This window comes from Salmo salar, chromosome 15 (assembly GCF_965601325.2).
Source record: "Salmo salar chromosome 15, fSalSal1, whole genome shotgun sequence".
Lineage (NCBI taxonomy): Eukaryota > Metazoa > Chordata > Actinopteri > Salmoniformes > Salmonidae > Salmo > Salmo salar.
Genome location: NC_138305.1, coordinates 70,868,570 through 70,892,240, shown reverse-complemented (window position 1 = coordinate 70,892,240; position 23,671 = coordinate 70,868,570). Strand labels below are relative to the sequence as shown.

General features: G+C 42.1%; 1 protein-coding gene across 2 annotated transcripts in view; it reads left to right on the top strand.

Moving 5' to 3' along the window:
- LOC106571949 (acid-sensing ion channel 1) overlaps nt 1-23,529 on the top strand; it is an 89,764-nt gene extending 66,235 nt beyond the window's left edge. Inside the window, exons 3-11 of one of the 2 annotated variants that reach the window (XM_082962010.1) lie at nt 17,348-17,498; nt 17,683-17,810; nt 18,055-18,205; nt 18,300-18,356; nt 18,457-18,610; nt 18,835-18,926; nt 19,050-19,129; nt 19,386-19,485; nt 21,303-23,529. In XM_082962010.1, coding sequence (XP_082818136.1) covers nt 17,348-17,498; nt 17,683-17,810; nt 18,055-18,205; nt 18,300-18,356; nt 18,457-18,610; nt 18,835-18,926; nt 19,050-19,129; nt 19,386-19,485; nt 21,303-21,409 — 1,020 coding nt within the window. In that variant the 3' untranslated portion in view covers nt 21,410-23,529. Of the gene's footprint in view, nt 1-17,347; nt 17,499-17,682; nt 17,811-18,054; nt 18,206-18,299; nt 18,357-18,456; nt 18,611-18,834; nt 18,927-19,049; nt 19,130-19,385 lie in introns of both variants that reach the window. The other variant, XM_082962009.1, reaches the window with a different exon arrangement.
- The last annotated feature ends 142 nt before the right edge of the window (nt 23,530-23,671 follow it).

Below are 23,671 nucleotides of genomic sequence, written 5' to 3'. Positions count from 1 at the left end.
GGTCCCTCTCCTTGTTCGGGCGGCGTTCGGCGGTCGACGTCACCGGTCTTCGAGCCATCGCCGCTCCACCTTTCATTTTCCATTTGTTTTGTCTTGTTTTCCTGCACACCTGCACACCTGGCCCTCTGTTCCCTCCATGTCTGTGTGGGGTATTGTTTATTGTCAAGGTTGGCACGCTTCCGGCTGGTTTGCGCCGGGTTTTGTTTTTGTACCCGTGCTTTGTGGCAGCCGGTGCTTTGTACTTGGTTGTTGTTCTTTGTGCTGCCTCACTTGTTCTGTGGGCATTTGTTTTTGTGACGCGGTTGCGTTCTGTTCTAATAATTGCGTCAGTAAAGTGCTTTGTCCACTCATCTCTGCTCTCCTGCGCCTGACTTCCATGCACCAGCTACACCCACCGTTTGACAATATAAGGATTCTTTTCGAGACATGGATTGTGTATGCGTGCCATTCAGAGGGTGAATAAGCAAAACAAAAGTGCCTTTGAACAGAGTATGGTAGTAGGTGCCAAGAACCGCAACACTACTGGGTGTTTCACGCTCAACAGTTTTCCTGTGTGTATCGAGAATGTTCCACCAGCCAACTTGACAAAATTGTGGGAAGCATTGGAGTCAACAATGGCCAGCATCCATGTGGAACCCTTTCAAAACCTTGTAGAGTCCATGTTCTGACGAATTGAGGCTGTTCTGAGGACAAAAGGGGTGCAACTTAATATTAGAAAGGCATTCCTAATGTTTTGTACACTCATATATATATATATATATATATATATATATATAGATATATATATATATATATATATATGTGTGTGTGTGTTCTGATAGTTGGTATGGATGTGAACATATACACACTCATGCACACATACTGGCACACACACCCCTCTCCTCATTATCCTAAAATACATTGTCAACTCTGATCACTGATTAGTAGTAACTACGCAGTCTGCATTAATGAATGAACCTCTTCACTCCCTCTCAGCGGGGTGCAGGGTACCAGCTCGAGAGGCAATCAGCCAGATCTGAAGCACAACATGTACCTACTCACAACAGAGTCCCCCAAACCATTGATGAATATGTGTTTGGAGAACAGAATTCTCTAAAACACAAGCTACTGACTGAGCCTTGTTACAAAACAGACACATGCACGATCGTGATTGACAGCTCCTCAACTCAAGAGACAACAAAGCACCCTTTTAACAATACCGTGCCGCCCGAAACCAAACTGTGCTCAGTACAGCTTCGTTTGGCTCAGTAGTGTGTAAAGTCGAACATTTCCCTTATTAAAGCGGGCCCAAATAGACCTTTAAATGAATCTTCTCATGGCAAAGGTTTTTGAGAGAGCCAGGGTGTAAAACAGGATCCCATGTACCCACTTGATTCAGTCAAGCTCACAGATGAACTCTGCAGAGACTCTCGTAGCAATTATCTTCTAGAAACCCTTCTGCTACAGTAGGCGACATAAGGCCATTGACTTCCCTCAGGCTGGTTATCCATTGATGTTTACTCAGCTGTGTATGAGAGGACACAGCACTCTGGAGTTAACAGCTATCACCTCTGTGCCCAGCAGAGCTCTCACAGCACAGGGAGCGTGGGTATTGTAGGCGGCCGGCAGAACCAGTCGGCCGATTCGTAGTCGCTAAAAAAAAAAAGAAAGAAACTGACAGGTTGGGGTTGGAAGTCTGCTTGTGCATGTTTTTATGGTTGACTTTATTAACAAGATGAAGGGTATCACTGGAGGAGAGCTGGGGAAGCACAGCGGGAAACAGAAAGGCTGCCATTGGTCAATAGCTGTGCCTATCTGTGCATAGGTAGAGAATTCACTTTAATTGGATGAAATTACCAGATATAGCTGCCTTGCCTCACTGTTGATGATATCGTCTACGGTTTTGTCCACTAATATAGAGATTCAGGCACAGAAATTGAGTACTATGTACACTATATATACAAAAGTATGTGGACACCCCTTTAAATTTGTGGATTCGACTATTTCAGCCACACCCGTTGCTGACAGGTGTATAAAATCGAGCACACAGCCGTGCAATCTCGATAGACAAGCATTGGCAGTAGAATTGCCTTACTGATGAGCTCAGTGACTTTCAACGTGGCACCATCATAAGATACCACCTTTCTAACAAGTCTGTTCGTCAAATTTCTGCCCTGCTAGAGCTGCCCCGGTCAACTGTAAGTGCTGTTATTGTGAAGTGGAAACGTCTAGGAGCAACAACGGCTCAGCCGCGAAGTGATAGGCCACACAAGCTCACAGAACGGGACCGCCGAGTGCTGAAGCGTGTAACGCGTAAAAATCGCCTGTCTTCGGTTGCAACACTCACTACCGAGTTCCAAACTGCCTCTGGAAGCAACATCAGCACAAGAATTGTTCGTCGGGAGCTTCATGAAATGGGTTTCCATGGCCGAGCAGCCGCACACAAGCGTAAGATCACCATGTGCAATGTCAAGCATTGGCTGGAGTGGTGTAAAGCTCACCGCCATTGGACATTGGTAACGCGTTCTCTGGAGTGATGAAACACGCTTCACCATCTGGCAATCCAACGGATAAATCTGGGTTTGGCGGATGCCAGTTAAATGCTACCTGCCCGAATGCATAGTGCCAACTGTAAAATTTGGCGGAGGAGGAATAATGGTCTGAGGCTGTTTTTCATGGTTTTGGCTTGGCCCTTTAGTTCCAGTGAAGGGAAATCTTAACACTACAGCATAAAATGACATTCTAGACAATTCTGTGCTTCAAACTTTGTGGCAACAGTTTGGGGAAGGCCCTTTCCTGTTTCAGCATGACAATGCCCCCATGCACAAAGTGAGGTCCACATAGAAATGGTTTGTCGAGATCGGTGTGAAAGAACTTGTCTGGCCTTCACAGAGCCCTGACCTCAACCCCATCGAACACCTTCAAGATGAATTGGAACGCCGACTGCGAGCCAGGCCTAATCGCTCAACATCAGTGACCAACCTCACTAATGCTCTTGTGGCTGAATGGAAGCAAGCCCTCTCAGCAATGCTACAACATCTAGTGGAAAGCCTTTCCAGAAGAGTGGAGGCTGTTATAGCAGCAAAGGGGGGACCAACTCCAAATGAATGCACATGATTTTGGAATGAGATGTTCGACGAGCAGGTGTCCATCCACATACTGTTGGTCATGTGGTGTATCTTTATGGGTTCAGATCTATTTTGTATGTACTGTAGCTATGTAGAGTTACTTCCATATTCACTGTAGATACTACACATGGTTGGAAAATGGAAGTGTATAAACTAAGGCAGACTAACAGGGAATAGCCCAGTCTCCTTGCTGTTTTCCACCTCACTCAAGCCTTGTTTGGCTCACTCTGGGGGGGAATCATGGCTTTACTGCTGCCTGTGAGATTGTATAGCAAATTGCATGTCTCTGATAGAGAGATTGTCTGCAATCCAACCACATTCTGTATCTAGTGTTGATATCCAAATGCCCGCTTTCACCATTCACCAGGGGAGGACTATAAAAATGGCTGATAAAGTGCCCGTTTTCAATAGTTATTTAGTATGCCCTTGTTTAAATATGGAGTTATTTTCTTCTCCATTTAAGAAAAAGCCAGCAAGAGGGAGGGTAACTTTATTTTTCCCACCTGCTTTTTTTCTGTCTTGAAAAGGTCGTATTTTTTCAGCATTTTGGGCAGTTTTCCTCAAACCATAGACGACAGGCATGGCTTCAAACTACCAGTTTTAGTCTCCCCTGGAGAAATACCGTACAGCAGATTCTACCCAACAGTGTTATTCACCATTTGATTGGACCCCATGCAGTTTTTACTAGTAGTTTTGGATCTCAACACTGTTGTTTTTTTATGCCTGAGTACTAGAGGCTGAATACAAGAATTAATACATCAGGGAATGGCCAATCCAACTGCTGTTGTTCATTGCTTTTTAAATGCTTTTTTGCAATTATTCTCCAAATATGTATCACAAAAACATCATAATAATGCATCATCCAATAGATGCAGACATGCAGCCACCTAAACCCTGCTAACATCTGGCATATTTGGTTCCTATCCTAATCTGAATTCTGGTCTGATATATTCAACAAATTCAAATCCTAACCTTTGACACAAATCCACTCTCCGTAATATCATTAATGCCACCTGACATAAACTCACCCTAAAGTGAGGTCTGTTACTTTCCCTCCTAGCAACAGGCTTTTTACTTATTAAGTGGGAGCGTACTTCCCCTTCTTTATATGATACGCTTTCTCTACTCTCTCTCACTCCCTCCCTCCTTCTGTTCCCACTCTCTCCCTCTCTTTTTTTAAATATTTTTTAAAAATCTTTCTCTCTCTCTCTCTGTCGATGTCTTTCGCGCCCCATGCTATGATGCTATCGACTCTGAAGGTGATCGGTACTGAGAGTCCTGGCGGTGTCTGGGAGTGGGCTCATGAGGAGTGGGCTCATGAGGAGTGGTGGTGGCCTGTAAAATATTCATCAAACTGAGTGGGAGGAGGGGGAACGGAGGGAGGAGATGGAAAGGAGTCCACTGGGAATATCACGTCATAGCTCAGAGTAGACGGCGAGGAGAGGCAAGGAGGGATGGAGTGAGGAAAGAAGGGAGCAGTGAAGAGAAAGAAAAACTCATTGTGTGGGAGAATGTTTAAAACCCGGTGCTCGCGAATGAAAGGATGTGGGTTTGTGATGGAACGGTAAAAGAGAGGATTCGTCTCAAGGATATCATATAAACCACACAGCTAATGATTGTAGTAATAAATCATGTGATTCTGACAGGCAAAATGTATTTGAGGATTTAACTGAATTGCAGAGCATCAAGGCATGTAGTGCTGGATCTCCCCTGCGAATCCACTAAAGTGGAAAAATACAAGTCAACAGCGCCTGTTCTATTCACTCTCTTTCTCCGTCGTTGTTAATTATGTATGTCTTAGGTCTTGTTGTCCGTATATCCATTAACTGATCATTAGACAACTGCTTACAGGCCTGTCTGGCTCAGGGTGCTATCTGACAGGAAATCCATTGGAAGTGGATGGTATTGGGTGATCAATTCTGTCTCATTACTCTGAACTGTGTGGAGGTGGTTTAAAGGCCACACAGACATGTCTCCTTTCCTTACTGACAGTTGAATGTACAGTGTTTTATGATGTTGAAATAGAAACTGCAGTAGGTAGTTGACATCTTTATACACCTCTTCAAAAAGGCAGGGTGCACTGTAAACATTTTTTTCTTTGGATGAAAAAAAAACATTTTTAGCTGTTAGAATTTTTTACACCGTATTATCCACATCTTTTTTTGGGTTGTAGAATAACGATTGCTGGTGACAGTTTATGGATCTCTCTTTTTACTGCCTGAACACAAATTAAAGGAAAGACTTAGTGTGTGGCAGGCTTTCATTTAGCCATCTTCCCCGCAGAGGCCTGTGGTTTACTTCAGTTCACTTGTTCCCGACAGTTGTTTGTTTGTTTCGTGACAAAATTTGACAAGCATCTATTGAGCCGTCATGCTTTTCAGCCGTCATTAACACACTCAGCTTGACACACACAGGCACACGTACACATTTGAAATCCCCTAGCCTTGGTATTTGAAGTCCTCCCTCTGGGAAGACCTTCAGTTGAAGTTTGTCATTAGTTTGGTGAGTCAGCAGCCGTCGTCCAATCACACACAGTCAATAGCAGAACAGAGAGCCATGATGACAGAACAGGGTAGGACAGTGGATTGTTATTGTTCCATCCGGACTCGTTATCTATCTGTGTTCGGACATGACGGATTAGGGCTCCAAGAGCCTTTGAGCTGCAATCTCTCTCCCTCACAGAAGTCAGTAGTCGACAGTCTCCCTGTTCTTACTGTTCTTGGTTTGCCCTTCAGTTTGGGCGGGAAAGACAGATGTTAGCTAGATTAGGAGAGACAGGTCTCAGGTTGGTGAGACTCTGATCGGAACTATGGCATTAAAAAGCTGTGTCCTTTTTTTAATGAATTTGAATAGACATACTTTTTTTAATGAGCCCAATTAACAATGCGTAACTTTGTTTACCCTCTTCCCCGTTCAATCAAAGTATTTTAAAGTGTTCTGTCTACCGCATGACAACTACAGTTCAACAAAGTCAATTTGTCTGTAAAGTTGGCATGGGAGTTGTTACAGATTTTCCAGATGACTTAGAATGCCTGCTGCATCAACAAGCAAATAACAACATTAGCACGACAGGGCTAAAACCACTGTCTGGGAAAAAGATGATGGGTGCCGACTGGTCACTGATGCCTGTCGCATGGCTGCTACCACAGTTTAAATCACAATCTCTCTGCCAGTGCTATGGCTGTTTGAGACAGAAGATGAATAACTGAGCTGGTTTACGAAGGCTGTTCTAAGTCTCTGGAACATTCCCTCATATAACAATGTTAATGGGTTGAATTCACCCTGCAGAGGCATCCATTAGCCGATCAGGGACGGCTGGGGCATATTAGGGGTCCTCCAACAGCTAGGAGTGTGCGGATTAGTGATTTAGGACTTGTTCTCCACTGTCTGGCCTGGAAGGAAGGAAATGCACATTGATGTATGATTAAACACAGGAGAGCGTTAAGTGCTTTCTAATGGTGGGGAATGCACTATGACTGACTGTCAGTGATTGACTAGGGAGCTCCAAAGATTATAGAATGTACAAACTCTTTAAGATGTGTTTTTAATCATTAGGGTGGTTAAAGAGGATTGATTCCCTTAAGTGAAGTGGCAACAAAGAGACTAGAAAGTAAAAGGAAAGATGAGCCCAGCAACCCTGGAGGAAAACTAAGTGAAACATTTAGATACTGTATTCAAAAAGTAACTGTAACCTTTCTTCTTCTGGTATGGTGGTGTTCACCTGTCAATGAGTCCTGTCGTCTTATAGTCAACAGTGCATTAGGGGAGCCGTCCAAACCCACTGTCTGGTCACGTAGGCAAACTGCAATCTGAAGTAGATAGCAATGTACACAGACACAAACTGCACGCCACACCCAAATGCACTCATTCATCAGGAACATGCATTACATTGTAATACATCAAATCGAATTCCTAACTTCAGAAAAGAAAACATGTTCATTCATGACTGTATTCGTAAAGCACTTGCTGACATCACACACTCATTCATTGATTCATGTATTAATAACGAACATCTGGCACTCTAACCTTACACAGTCATTAAAAGGTTCAGTGGGAAGGTGGGAGGGTAGCATGACGGAGAAAGGAGTGGGGTAGTGTTTATGTGGGATAAATAAAGTAGGAAGGAAGTAGGAAAACACATTTCTGGGATCTTTTATTTCAGCTCATCAAACATGGGATCAATACTGTACATGTTGCGTTCATCGTTTTCAGACCCCTTGACTTTTTCCACATTTTGTTACGTTACAGCCTCAGTTTAAAATGTATAAAATACATTTTTTCCTCATCAATCTACACACAATACCCCATAATGACCAAGCAAAAACTTTTTTTGGGACATTTTTGCAAATGTATTAAAAATAAATCCAGAAGTATTCAGACCCTATACTCAGTACTTTGTTGAAGCATCTTTGGTAGCAATACAGCCTCGAGTCTTCTTGGGTATGATTCTACAATCTTGCCACACCTGTATTTGGGGAGTTTCTCCCATTTTTCTCTGCAGATCCACTCAAGCTCTGTCAGGTTGGATGGGGAGCGTCGCTGCACAGCTATTTTCAGGTCTCTTCAGAGATGTTAGATCGGGTATAAGTCCGGGCTCAGAGACTTGTCCCGAAGCCACTCCTGCGTTATCTTGGCAGTGTGCTTAGGGCCGTTGTCCTGTTGGAAGGTGAACCTTCGCCTGGAGCAGGTTTTTATCAAGGATCTCTCTGTACCTTGCTCCATTCATCTTTCCCTCGATCCTGACTAGTCTCCCAGTCCTTGTCGCTGAAAAACATCTCCACAGCATGATGCTGCCACCTGTCACGACTTCCGCCGAAGTCGGTCCCTCTCCTTGTTTGGGCGGCGTTCGGCGGTCGACGTCACCAGCTTTCTAGCTACCGCCGATCCACTTTTCATTTTCCATTTGTTCTGTCTTTGTCTTACACACCTGGCTTCACTCAACCAATTACTTGTTTATTATTTAACCCTCTGTTCCCCATGTTGTGTTTGTGAGGGATTCTTTATTGTAATTCGGTCCGTCTTTGTGGGCTCGTGATGTTACTTTGTAAATTTGTCTTTTAGAGTAAAGTATGTTGATTACTCATATCTGCTGTCCTGCGCCTGACTCTCTACACCAGCTACACACAGGACCCTTACACCACCACCATGCTTCACCGTAGGGATGGTGCCAGGTTTCCTCCAGACGTGACGCTTAGCATTCAGGCTGAAGAGTTCAATCTTGGTTTCATCAGACCAGAGAATCTTGTTTCTCATGGTCTGAGAGTTCTTTAGGTGCCTTTTAGCAAACTCCAAGTGGGCTGTCATGTGCCTTTTACTGAGGAGTGGCCTCTGTCTGGCCACTCTACCATAAAGGTCTAATTAGTGGAGTGCTGCAGAGATGGTTGTCCTTCTGGAAAGTTCTCCCATCTCCACAGAGGAACTCTGGAGCTCTGTCAGAGTGACCATCGGGTACTTGGTCACCTCCCTGACCAAGGCCCTTCTCCCCCGATTGCTCAGTTTGGCCAGGTGGCCAGCTTTAGGAAGAGTCTTGGTGGTTCCAAACTTCTTCCATCTAAGAATGATGGCCACTGTGTTCTTGGGGACCTTCAATGCTGCAGACATTTGTTGGTACCCTCCCCCAGATATGTGAATTAACACTGACGACACAATCCTGTCTCAGAGCTCTACAGACACTTCCTTTGACCTCATGGCTTAGTTTTTGCTTTGACATGCACTGTCAACTGTGGGACCTTATATAGAGAGGTGTGTGCCTTTAAAATCATGTCCAATCAATTGAATTTACAACAGGTGGTCTCCAATCAAGTTGTAGAAACATCTCAATGATGATTAATGGAAACAGGATGCACCTGAGCTCAATTTCCAGTCTCATAGCATAGGGTCTGAATACTTATGTAAATAGGATATTTAGCAGTACAAAACCATCCCTAGACTGGCACATTAGACAGCACATTCCTCACTAGCTAAATGCAGCAATTTACAGGTCAGATGCACAATTAAAGGGGAATTCTATATAAAAAATATATATATATTTTCTTCCAGACCCCCAAAAAAAGTATTCTGATGGGATTTAAGCATTGACAATGCCTCAGAGCATCCAGTCTTGCTGTTTCTCTATGAACAATTGTAATTTTGAGAGTGAAAAACTAGGAAAAATAAAACTGAGAAAACAGAATTTGGGATAATATAAAACATAATTTTTTGAAAAAATTACAGATTTTATTGGGGCCCCCTTAGAGTTGTAGGGGAAAGGGAAATAAGGTGCCTATTTGAATACTAGAAAAGGTTGGAGGCCCCCTGCTATAGCCTGTTCTGTTCAGTTTGAGAAGGAAAGCGCAAAGATGAGAAGGAGGACCGGAGGTTAACTTTGATAGCTTGCTACTACTAGGCTATAATTGATTTTATTGAAAACAATATGTTTCTTGCCCATGATGTATTGACCGACCTCACAATAAGCCAAATTCGCATAACTTACAATATGGTGCTGGAACAATCAATCGAAATGGACAGCTCATGGTGCTGAAAGTAGGCAAATTCGAGTAGACGTAATTCATTTAAACATATTTATTACAATTAGACTTTACTAACAAAAGAGGGCTTTGTGTTGGAGCCCATTTCTTCCTATTTAAGAAATTAAAGGTAGGCCTACCTGTTTGACAGACGAAATTAGGCTATTGGCTGCTATATCCATAGATTTGTTGGTCAATTCCTCCACCCACCATACAGTCTTTAAATAGCTTACCTCGTGTAAATAGTGTCGTGACTGTCCTGTGAGGATCACAATGGATCAGATCAACTTGGCAATGGCTGACAATAACCAGACCCTCTCCCAGGGGGGAAGGGGGGGAACTGCCCGTTAGACAGCTCACACTCGGTTGTAAATTAAGCCAGAGAGGGCTCTCTCTTGCTCTTAAGTATCAATCAAAGGAATGTCTTTGTTCACAGACACTTTTTCCCGCCCAACACTCTAACGTCCAAAAAGTGAATAATTAAACAATATTTCTAACATAACGATGTGGGAAATGGTCAGTGGGGAACTATGGGAAAAAAATGTAATATTGCTTTTCATTGTGTGATGTTATTAAAAACTGTATGGACCAAATACTGTAACTTGGAAAGGTTACCACCTATATCTGTGAAGTGTTCATCCAATATATCATGCATAGGATTTGATAAATGATGAACGTATTTTTGTTAAGATATGAATGTGATTTTAGGAGTCATACGAGATAACTTCTAATCATATCCTTTGCACATTAAGTAGCCGTGCCCCGAGTGAGGTCAGAGAGCTTGTTAGCATGATGGAATGCCCCTTTTGACTAAGAGTGCAAAAAGGCTTGGAAGAGGAATCAACCTTTAGACTGGGAAACGTGAGGCCAGAGAGCTACACGTTTGAAATGGTTGAAACTCTCAACCTCAACACGAGGTGAAGAAAATGAACTTACCAGACCAGGACATTGCCAGTCTGCAGCTGCGCGTGTAAAGTGTTTCAGACTCTGATTATCCACACGAGATGGAGAAAGGAGAAAACTCCCCTCTCAGACAATCACTGGTACGGCTAAGAGGAAGTTCTGAGGAAACATCCCATATAGACCGGACAACTAAGAAGAAGGACATTGTGACCTTTGGTGGACAATCAGAGCATGTACAAGTCACCCACAGGAAAGGCCCACCAAACCCTTTCCAAGAAGGCTTGGTTCCGACAGAGGAACGAACAAAGGCATTTCACACGTAAATACATTCATGATTTCCTACTCCAAACGGGCGGCAGTTCGTGAGCAAACTATATGATAAACATTACTGTAAGAATAGTTCTGAAATGTCTCGACGATAAGTCCATCTATGTTGTAACAAGCCGTCATATCTTGTCAGTCCACTAGGAACCTTTGTCTCATGTAAGTTTGTGTATTCTGTGTTATTATTTAGTTAGCTAGTAAATAAATGATTAAACCAATTTGTGTAGTACTGAATAATGCGCAAGGCTGGGGGTTTTGCAGATCCAAGAAGGTTAGGATTGTTCAGAATGAGCATTTGACAAGAGGTAATGATTAATAAGATGACTGTTTATCGATGAAATAGGTAAAGACCTCATAGAGTTGAATTCGGGAGATGGTAAGTCTCTTGACAACTTATTCTGTGGCGCCCCAAATCCTAATGAGTTAATTGCTACATGATGTCACGCCCTGACCATAGAGAGCCCTTGGTTCTCTATGGTGTAGTAGGTCAGGGCCTGACTAGGGGGTGATCTAGTATGTTTATTTCTATGTTGGTGCTAATATGGTTCCCAATTAGAGGCAGCTGTTTATCGTTGCCTCTGATTGGGGATCATATTTAAGTAGTTATTTCCCCATCTGTGTTTTGTGGGATAATGATTGTTAGTGTGTTTGGGCACTATGTCCTCATGGTCTTTTTAAGTTTTGTTATTCTCACTTAAATAAATATGTGGAACTTTACTCACGCTGCGCCTTGGTCCGATCATTTTCAAGAACGTGACACATGATTAATTTAATCAGGTAACAATTAAACATAGTTAGGGGATTAAATAAATAAGTCATCAGATTAATTAAAGTAAAGTCACAACAATAGAATGCCAGTGAATGGCTGTTAAGTTATAATCAAGACTGGAATTGAGAGTGTATGCCATAAACCTACCTTTAATTAAAGAAAATGGCAAAAAGCACAGGCCTAACCCTTGTTAGTTTAACATTTTGAAGAAAATAAAACAGATCTGATTTATATAAAGTGATCTAGAACTGCGCTTTGGTCCGCAATGCTTTATGCTAGAAATTGTTTTGTTTCTTTTACATTCAGAGGCTGACTTTGCATGGGAAGTAATCTAATTCTGCCACTATCAATTGATTAAGCTATTCACTTTCAGTACAATAGATGTTTAAACTCAGACAGCTTTTAGGGAAACACTTGTGACCTTGTCCCATTGGGTTAAGTTATGGAAGAAGAGCAGCCAGCAGTTAAGCTTACATTTTTCTGTGTCGGTAGGCCTACTGTCTGGGGTGGAACGGTACGCCTCACTTTTGAACGTACCATGCTCAGATTCATGATGACGTCTCAGTTTTAATTATTTACAAACAGGGACAGTTTAGTTGAAAACAAGACGCACTGATTTGGCATTGGAGAAATAGGATAAGAGGAACACATAGGCATATCAAGGGTTTAGGTAAATAAGATTTTGCTGAAGGGAGGGCCATCCATATTCATTTCAGAGAGTTCCGATTTTCTCCATGAAACCCCTGTTATAAATAAAGTTCACTCCCTTACTCCAATGTCTCTCGACCTGTGCATCTACGTTAGAAACGTTCATTTGTAGGCTAGGTTGTAGCAACCTCATGATGGGTATAGGGCAAGTATCGTGTAGTAGCCTAAACCTATTGATGTTACATTGAGCTGGGAGAATGGAATATGAATGACAGTCATCCAATATACTGTAATAGAAATAAGGCCGTGCTCATGATTTTATTTGACAAAAATTGTCCTCCCTAATCTAAAACAGTCCCGACCACCGCTGGTGTGTGTGCGTTGAAAGATGGCAAGGCTGAGCCATTTAATTGCCCTTAGCATGGCACAAATTCAGTCGTCAATCATTGTGTGTGTTTGTCAGCCCTCTCTCTAATCGCAGATGTGTCCTGTTGTACCATAGCGCCGAGCAATGGTCCGCTCCCAGCTTTGCACAGTGAGAATGGAGCTCTCTCTACTTCCTTTTCTCTCTTTACCTCGCTTAACTTCTCCCTCTCTTTCTATCTCGTTCTTTCCCTCGTTCCCTCTCTCACATTTGTTTCTCCCGTCCCCTCTCTCTCTTTCTTCATAAGTAGGCTGTGACTCAAATCGCACGCCTCAAGTTACTGTATAGTTAGCTATTTAAACACAGTGTCAGCCATGCTGATGTTTGTAGTTCTTTGAAACACTTACTGCCCTTTCTGTGCCCTGCATCACCAGATGTGCTCTTTCTTTACTCAATTGAGTTTCTCATAGCATTGCTTCACTCCTCCATCTTGGGGGGCCTAGCATGACTTCTGACATGCTGCGACAGCTTCTTTCTTAAGCCATCATAACAGCTGATGAGTTCATACAGCAACCATACCATTCTGTGTGATTCTTTCTGTGTTGTTTGTTCCCTTGACCAGAAGGCAGCTTCTTCACAGGCATGTTTGGTCTCCATGGTAACAGCAGGTCTATTTTTATTTTTTTATTTAACCTTTATTTTTAACAGGGAGTCATGCTGAGACCAAGTTCTCTTTCACAGATGAGCCCTGTATACACATAAATACACACTATACATACCAATATTCACATCAATACACGACAACCAAAACACAAATCATAGAAAACAAACACACTATTTAGTAAGAAATTGCCCTAAGAGGCCCCCAGTTCATTCTATTTTAGAGAGCCTTGGAGATCGTTCCACAAGTAAGGTGCAAAAAAAACTCAAAGCAGATTTACGTAACTCAGTGGCGATCGAAGGGATATCCAGAGTTAGCCAACCCTGAGACCAGGTCTGACATCTTGTACGTTTTTTTTTTCTTCTTTTTTTACGTCTGTAAGTAAACAATGAAGTAAGGTACAGCGTTTTTGAAGGAATGTTTTAGAAACAAAAAGCGTTCAGCGCATCGATCTACCAGACATCAAAGAGGGTCAGCCTACTTTCTGATACAGAATGCAGTGCTGGCTTTTTTTCAATCCAGATACCCCGATATTTCTAAGCGGGGACACGATCAACAAAGGCACCATCCAATGTATACTGAACAAAAAATAAACGCAACATGTAAAGTGTTGGTCCTGTGTTTCATGAGCTGAAATGAAAGATCCCGGGAATTTTCCATACACACAAAAATATTATCTCTCTCAAATGTTGTGCACAAATTTGTCTAGTGCACAAATTTGTCTACATCCCTATTAGTGAGCATTTTTCCTTTACCAAGATAATCCATCCACCTGACAAGGGTGGCATATCAAGAAGCTGATTAAACAACATGATCATTACACAGGTGCTTGGGACAGTAAAATGCCATTAAAATGTGCAGTTTTGTCACACAACACAATGCCACAGATGTCTCAAGTTTTGAGGGAGCGTGCAATTGGCATGCTGACTGCAGGAATGTCCACCAGAGCTCTTGCCAGAGAATTTAATTATAATTTCTCTACCATAAGCCGCCTCCAATGTTGTTTTAGAGAATTTGGCAGTACGTCCAACTGGCCTTATAACCGCAGACCATGTGTAACCACGCCCGCCCAGGACTTCCACATCTGGCTTCTTCACCTGCGGAATGGTCTGAGACAAGCCAACCAGACAGCTGATGAAACTGTGGGTTTGCACAACCAAAGAATTTCTGCACAAACTGTCAGAAACCATCTCAGGGAAGTTAATCTGCGTGCTTGTCATCCTCACCAGAGTCTTGACCTGACTGCAGTGGACAAATGCTCACCTTCGATAGCCACTGACACCCTGGAAAAGTGTGCTCTTCACGGATGAATCCCGGTTTCAACTGTACCGGACAGATGACAGCGTGTATGGCGTCGTGTGGGCAGGCGGTTTGCTGATGTCAACATTGTGAACAGATTGCCCCATAGTGGCGGTGGGATTATGGTATGGGCAGGCATGAGCTACAAACAATGAATACAATTGCATTTTATCGATGGTAATTTGAATGCACAGAGATACCTTAATAACGATATTGCACAGCCCCATGTCGCAAGGATATGTACACAATTCCTGGAAGCTGAAAATGTCCCAGTTCTTACATGGCCTGCATACTCACCAGACATGGCACCTGTTGAGCATGTTTGGGATGCTCTGGATCGACCTGTACGACAGCCCGTTCCAGTTCCCGCCAATATCCATCAACATCGCACAGCTATTGAAGAGGAGTGAGACAACATTCCACAGGCCACAGTCAACAGCCTGATCAACTCTATGCGAAGGAGATGTGTCGCGCTGCATGAGGCAAATGGTGGTCACAACAGATACTGACTGGTTTTCTAATCCACGCACCTACTTTTTTTAATCCACGCACCAACAGATGCATATGTATTCCCCGTCATGTGAAACCCATACATTAGGGCCTAATGAATTTATTTCAATTGACTGATTTCCTTATATGAACTGTAACTCAGTCAAATCTTTGAAATTGTTGCATGTTGTGTTTATATTTTGTTCAGTGTACATATGCATAAATTATACATCATATATTTTTACATGATTTGGAGAATATATAGTTGGTTTGACCTGCATTAACTACCAATTTCAGTTCAACAAAGGCTTTCTGCAAAGAAATGAAGGCAGATTGAAGCTCCGAAAAGAATCTGGTCAACCGTGGGGGCCAATAGCACACACAACAGTGTCATCTGCATACAGGTGTATGTTAAAAAGAATTGCAACTAGACCAACATTGTTAATATAGACAGTATTAAGTACAATACCTAAAATTGATCCCTGTGGGACACATTTCATAATATCAAGGAAAACTGACTTAACACCATCAGAAAATTCTATCGAGTCATTTCAAAACAATGGCACATGGTTCATACCGATTGCACACAATCTTCGAATCAACAGTATCGAAAAGTCAATAAAAAGGACAGCATAGTGCTTCCTCCTATCCATGAACTTTAACACCAAGGGCGCAGCAGAGATGAGGATATACCCTGCCTGAAACAAGACTGGTGAACACTTAGAAGACATTGCTAGGAAGGATCGAAGCTAAAAGGTGATTAATGATTTGAAAAGTTTTGCTAGGCAAGACAATTTTGAGATAGGAAGATAATTATTTAGGTCGGAAGGATCACCACCTTTGTGGAGCGGGAGCACATGGTCCGCCTTCCAAACCCTGGGATTAGCACCAGAGATAATCACAAGTAGGAAGTTGTTGAAATGAAAACAAAGATTCACTGATCTTCCATCGAGCCTGCAAGGGGAGAGCAGTCGACTGACTGACCAGGGTCAATACATTTTTTAATTTAACTAGGCAAGTCAGTTAAGAACAAATTCTTATTTACAATGACGGCCTACCGGGGAACAGTGGGTTAACTGCCTTGTTCAGGGGCAGAATGACAGATTTTTACCTTGTCAGCTCAGGGATTCAATCCAGCAACCTTTCGGTTACTAGCCCAACGCTCTAACCACTAGGCTACCTGCCGCCCCATTAAACCACCATTAAAATAAATAAAAATGTAAATCCTGCAGAGATAAAATCCTGATTAAAAGCATTACTTATCAAATGTTTCTCATGCATGATGTCAGAGTCTGATACAACGTGCTTAGGCAGGGAAGGAGAGGAATTTCCACGCTTCAGTGCATTAACTGTTTTCCAAAATGTAGAAGGATCACCAACAGTCTGAGATAGAACTCAGGAAGTAGCTTGATTTAGTGTTCTTAATTGAGGATGTACATCTATTTCGCTATTGCCTGAAACAATGCACAATCAGCTACCGAGACAGTTCTTCTAGGCTTGGCCCAGATCTGAAGGTTCTATAGAGAACCAAGCATTTGATCTATTTCTAACTCTAAGGCGTTCAAAGGGGACCTGTTTGCCTGCCAGAGATATACAAATATATGAGAAAAGTTCTAGAGCCAATTCAGGGTCAGACATGCAGCTGATAGAGGAAAGCTCAGAGGAATACATATAATGAAAAAACACCTGGGGAGAATTTTCAAAAAACATGTATCTTCATAATGTTTTTCTGTTTGTTACCTCTAATCCATGCAAAGGGACAGTGATCACTGATGTCATTATCAAAGACACCAGTCAACAAGTACTTGTGAGCGCTGTTTGTCAAAATTAGGTCAATCAGCGAGGAGTTAGCTAGGTTTCTTAAATTAATCCATGTAGGTTTGGAGATTAGTTGAGTCAGGTTAAAATAAAGACAAATATTCTTCAAATTATCAGAGCCCGGGGTAAACCAATCCAGTTTAAAATCTCCTAAAATAACTACTTCAGGTGACAGAAAAGGTTTTAAATATTCAGAAATAGTATCAACAGCATCCTATTATAGCTGCTATAGCAAAGAGGTTGTGAGGGAATGTTAAATCCCTGGCCCTTTAGTCTCCATCAGCCCCAAACCCAGAGGAATACCCTCATCACTCGTGGCACTGTGGTATCTAATGTAGATTAACACTGACCCCCAGTGGCAAGTTACATCTACTATGGCTCTGCTAGTGTGATGGATTGTTCCAGGACATCTGGTCTTGCTATCTATTCATATTTCATATTTTTCATCTTTCTCCTCAGGTGTTCACTCGCTATGGGAAGTGTTACACATTCAACGCGGGGGGTGAGGGCCGCACCCCTCTCATAACTACCAAGGGAGGGATGGGTAACGGGCTGGAGCTCATGCTGGACATTCAGCAGGATGAGTACCTCCCAGTGTGGGGAGAGACGGGTGAGGTCAAAAGTGTGTGTGTGTGTGTGTGTGTGGTTTGATTCCAGTTCATTACACAGCTCACACGTGTGTTGCTCTATCAAACAGACTACTCTAGCTGCTCGCTGGAGCCAGTGGGTTCATTAGTTAAATAAAACATGCATGGATGGTGCAGTGACCCCTGCCTCTGTTCCCCTCCCCACAGATGAGACCACGTTTGAGGCTGGGATCAAAGTTCAGATCCACAGTCAGGAGGAGCCTTCCTTCATCGACCAGCTGGGCTTCGGGGTGGCACCTGGGTTCCAGACCTTTGTTTCCTGCCAGGAACAACGGGTAGGGACGTTACCCTTATTTGTAAAACTTTATTTCGACAAAGAAGTCATCATTTTACAATATGCCGTCAGCACCACCTGTGTAACTGTTGTAGTGCTGAACACCTATGCAATTGTAGTTGTAGCTTATGTGTGTGTGTGTGTGTGTGTGTGTGTGTGTGTGTGTGTGTGTGTGTGTGTGTGTGTGTGTGTGTGTGTGTGTGTGTGTGTGTGTGTGTGTGTGTGTGTGTGTGTGTGTGTTCTAGCTGATATACTTGCCCCCACCCTGGGGGGACTGTAAGGTGACACGGATAGACTCAGAATTCTTTGAGTCCTACAGCATCACCGCCTGCCGTATCGACTGTGAGACGCGCTACCTGGTGGAGAACTGTAACTGTCGCATGGTACATATGCCTGGTAGGTGAACCCTCACATCCAGCCGTTTACCTAGTCTGGACTTTTTACCTTTTCAAGTTCAGCTTATATTGATTGATTTTCTCTCTGTGTGCAGGAGATGCCCCATACTGCACCCCTGAGCTGTACAAAGAGTGTGCTGATCCAGCTCTCGGTAAGGAATAGATCCAGACTGTTGTTTCTTAGACCATAGCAGCTCTATTTTGGTCCCTATATCACTATCACAATGCTGCGGCCTTTCTCTTTGCCCCCAGACTTCCTGGTGGAGAGAGACAATGATTTTTGTGTGTGTGAGACACCGTGCAACATGACCAGATACAGCAAAGAGCTGTCCTTTGTCAAGATCCCCAGCAAGGCCTCTGCCAAGTATCTGGCCAAGAAATACAACAAGTCAGAGCAATACATAGCGTGAGTCTTGTATTACAAACACCAGATAAAAACTTTACAGTGATTATGGAGTACCCCGGGCAAGAAATGGAAAATACATTTGCTTTGGGCTTTGGCCCTTGCATCTTTTACCCTCCAGTTCCATTTCCAATACACAGCAACAAAATAATGATTTTCTCTATCAGAACCTTCATATGTAAACTGTTTGCTGTTTAGATGTTGAATATGGTCTCTTTCTGTAACAGTGACAATATCCTTGTTCTGGACATCTTCTTTGAGGCTCTAAACTATGAGATGATCGAACAGAAGAAAGCCTATGAAGTAGCAGGACTTTTAGGTATTTCAATGATGATGGAAAAAAAACATGGATTTTCTTTTAAAGGACACTTTGTTGGAAATGTGTTATCTTTCGGAGAAGTTTATTATCTTTGATAATCTTGTCCTTCTCTGTTCTTCCCAGGTGATATTGGTGGTCAGATGGGTCTTTTCATTGGAGCCAGTCTCCTTACTATTCTGGAGTTGTTTGACTACATCTATGAGGTAATCTTTTAATTATTTCTAGTACTCTACAGTGACAGAAAACAACCACATGTCCATTATGCTTTCTGCCTGACTCATTATTGTAAGCTCTTAGAAAAGCAGAATGAAACATTTATGGTTGCTACACATAACTCTCAAAGAGAGAGGCACGCACACAGGAATGACTCTAAAAATGTCCACCTTTTCTCTTACCAGCCTTTGTCTCAAATCGAGAGCATCACTGACCTTCATATGGGGTATCTATGTTTCCTTACAGGTGATAAAGTACAAGCTCTGTCGAAGCTCAGAGAAGAAACACAAGCACAGCAACAACGACCAGGGAGCTGTTCTGAGCCTGGACGATGTGAAATGTCACGTCAGTAACTTTCACTAAGCATTTGTAGCTCTCAGAAGAAGGCAGCCATATTGCTTCATGTCTAAACATCTAAATTAAGAATTTCATGTGCATGAAGCCAGGTTGTTTTTGTAAAAGAAAATGTGTTCTAAATGAACGTACCTGGTAAGGTTCATGAATGTGTGTGGGGGGATATTCCTAGTTTAACCTTGCACACAGCAGGATACAAGACAACCAATCCAATGATCCACATGTATCCCTTAGATTTCATTGGCTAATGTAAATTGCTTTGCAACAGAACAATGGAATACCAAATCAAAGATCCAAATATAGAAAAGTATTATCTCCAAAACTTCAGTTGATATTTTTTTCTGAGCAACGGTATAGTTAAAATGGATATCAATGGAGGTTGTGGTGTTGTGTATCAGCTTGAGAAACATGTCTTCACCCCATCAATTTCCATCAAGTTGTCTCATCTATATTTTTTGAAAAATCGGAATCTTAAAATCTTAGTGTGTAATTTAAAAGGGTGCTTTCTAAAAATGTTTAAAGCATATCTACAAACGGATACACTTTTAAATGCATGACTATGTTGTCCCTTAACTCTGCCTAACCAGTAATCAAAATAATGTTAGCTATACAGTATGAAGTTATCTTAGCCAGCCAGGTAACGATAGCTATTAAGCCAACTAGCTATTAGCCCAGCCAGCCTAGCCAACCACCACAAACACATCACAACTATAACCGCAGATCAAAAGCAAAGAAAGAGCAGAGACTTACAGATTCATGGCTGGGGCCCATCCGATAGTAACACTTTTAAAAGAGTACAAGCTGAGTTAGCTACCAAAGCAAGGGGGAGGTGGGCACTTCACCAGGGAGGAAGAGTCAGGAAAATCCGATAGCTATATAGTAAGAAAAATCCAAAATAGATAGATTCCAGATGTCAGTCAGCTAGTGGGCTAGCACCAAGCCAAGGTGGAAAAAGTTACAAAACTCCTGTAGCCAGAGAACATGCCAAAAAGTTGACAAAACAAAAAGGAGAACAGATGCTGTACTACACAATTAGAGCAAGCAGGTATGATTTTCTCTTTCTTTTTGAGCCCACAGCAAGAAGGCACCATAACACAGTCACAAAGTCCATGGAGAGCATCATGATGCAGCATGGCCGCACAATCTGTTCATTGTTTACATCACACTTCCTTCTGATTGGTGGATTGTAGCTCACCACCATCAACACTTGGTCTGGAATGTAATTACATGCTAGCATGGCTAATGGCTAATGATAGCCAGTTTGAGAAATAGTGCATTGTGGGTAGTTTAGAAGATATCAGTAAATGAGTTTATAAACATGTAATAACCCAAATATATAACTATGTTTGTACTTATAGGTAACCAGATCGTGACTACAACTAAGTTACTTAAGCAATAAGACCCGAGGAGGTGTGGTATATGGCCAATATACCACGGCTAAGGGCTGTTCTTAATCACGACGCAACGCGGAGTGCCTGGACACAGCCCTTAGCCGTGGTATATTGGCCAAATATCACAACCACCGAGGTGCCTAATTGCTATTATAAACTGGTTACCTACATAATTAGAGCAGTAAAAATAAATGTTTTGTCATACCTGTGGTATACGGTCTGATATACCACAGCTGTCAGACAATCAGCATTCAGGGCTTGAACCACCCAGTTTACAATAAGTCTTTGATCACACTGTGTTGTTACATTGGTGAGTAAAAACTCATGCTTCCTACCCTTTAAGTTTAACTTGTCTTTTTGTTTTGTTATTGGCTCATACTCCCACTCTTTTTTTGTCACCAACTATCCATTTCACATTATCCAACCCAGTCTCTCCGTGACAATTCTCATCCACCTCCTCCATACTCTGCCAATATGCTACCTTATCACACAGAGCGGAGCAACTCAGAGGACTTCACCTGCTGAGCCAATTAGAACACAAGGTAGTAAGGAAGTGGAGCATTTCAGTTTCATTCAAAAGTAGACAGATGTCAGAGTATAAAGCTTATTTGTACAGAATCTTGATGATGGGTAATGCGTAACACTTCAATAGCACTTAGATCTCCACTGGTGCAAGATTAGTGATAGCCACGTGTAGCTTGCTTGATGATAATTACTGCAGCCCACAACGTCATGAAACTGGCTATTTCATCCCATGTATACTGAGCAAAAATATAAACTAAACATGCAACAATTTCAACGATTTTACTGAGTTACAGTTCATATAAGGAAATCAGTCAATTGAAATAAATTTATTAGGCCCTAATCTACAAATTTCACATGACTGGGCAGGGGAGCAGCCATGGGTGGGCATGGGAGGGCATAGACCACCAACTTGGGAGCAAGACCCAGCCAATCAGAATACAGAAATACTCCTCAGTTTCATCAGCTGTCTGGGTGGCTGGTGTCAGATCATCCTGCAGGTGAAGAAGCCGTATGTGAAGGTCCTGGGCTGGCGTGGTTGCACGTTGTCTGTGGTTGTGAGGCCAGTTGGTCGTACTGACAAATTCTCTTAAACAACGTTGGAGGCAGCTTATGGTTGAGAAATGAACATTCAATTCTCTCGCAACAGCTCTGGTGGACTTTCCTGCAATTAGCATGCCAATTGCATGCTCCCTCAAAACTTGAGACATCTGTGGCATTGTGTTATGTGACAAAACTGCACATTTTAGTGGCCTTTTATTGTCCGCAGCACAAGGTACACCTCTGTAATAACCATGCTTGTTTAATCTGCTTCTTGATATGCCACACCTGTCAGGTGGATGGATTATATTGGCAAATAAGAAATGCTCACTAAAAAGAATGTAAACAAATTGTGCACAAAATTTGAGAGAAGTACGCTTTTTGTGCATATGGAACATTACTGTGATTTTTTATTTCAGCTCATGAAACATGGGACCAACACTTTACATGTTGCATTATATTTTTGTTCAGTACAAAATACAATGGTTCTTGTATCTTCTGAGAATGTAATTTTACTCGGGCTACATGTAGATATAGAAACCAGGACTAAGGGATTTTGGCTTTGGGTGTGTGATGGTGGGAAATGTCCTCTGATCGACTTGTAGATATTGGTTGAATGTGTGATGAGATCTTCAGGCTCACCACTGGGTTGCATGTATGTCAACATAAACCGTGTGTTTTCTGTAAGCAGTATATTGGCATGTTTGTCCATGTTACATCTGTTGTCTGTTTATGTGTATGGTTGTGTGTGTGTGGGTGGGGGACGGGGGACGGGGGACGGGGGGATGCATGCTTTATTTGAGTCTGTCTGTTTGTGTTTTGAATGTACGTGTGTGTGATACTTCAAAAGTAATACACTTTCTCAAGTTGATGAATAGCAGTCATGAAATTGGCCCGTTTTCTAATTTACTCCCTCTGTCCAATTGGTCAAGTTGACACAATTCAATGAAGTTACATTTTCAGAATGTATTATAGTGTAAAAACCAATACATTTTTAAATTGAAAAGATTGTTCACCATTTTCTAAGAAATAAAAGTCCAAATGGTGCTTTCCTTGTTTAATAGTTTTAGAGCTAAATGAATAGACTAGCTAGAACTATGATGACAGATGTCAAACCAGCTCTTCGACAATGGTAATATTGCTTGATTCCCCAATGTTAAACAACTGGACCACTGTTACTACAATATATTTTAGTATGAACCATTGGAGGTAGTTAGGAACACCTACAAATGATGAAGCCAATCTCTTATCACTCATGCCTCATATAACCACGCTAGATGTCTTTCTCATAGGAAAAGGGGAGTTATATGATAGTGTGTAGCTGTGTGGTGTTATTCTCAAGCACAACAGTATCATCAACATGTAAATTGAATGTAAATAAAATGCCGCAAGTAAGGAATATGGATAATGTTCTGATCGTGATTACAGAGTCTTGCCTATTGTTGTTGATGTAATTAATGTAGCTACAGTATGTGTATGTGATCTTACCTTTGTTTTTCTATTAATACTATGCTTACCAGTTTACATGTTTTCAAATGTTTTATTTATCTCAAATGCAACAATAAAGTATAACGACATTTCAATTCAGCGGAATCTGGCTTCATTTTTGGCAAGATCGAAGACAGTCTTTATTATTTTTTATGATGGCCCAAACTCCTTACAACTGTTTCATATCCATGCCAGCTGTACCTTTCCTGTACTACAAAGAAACAGAAAAGCATGTAC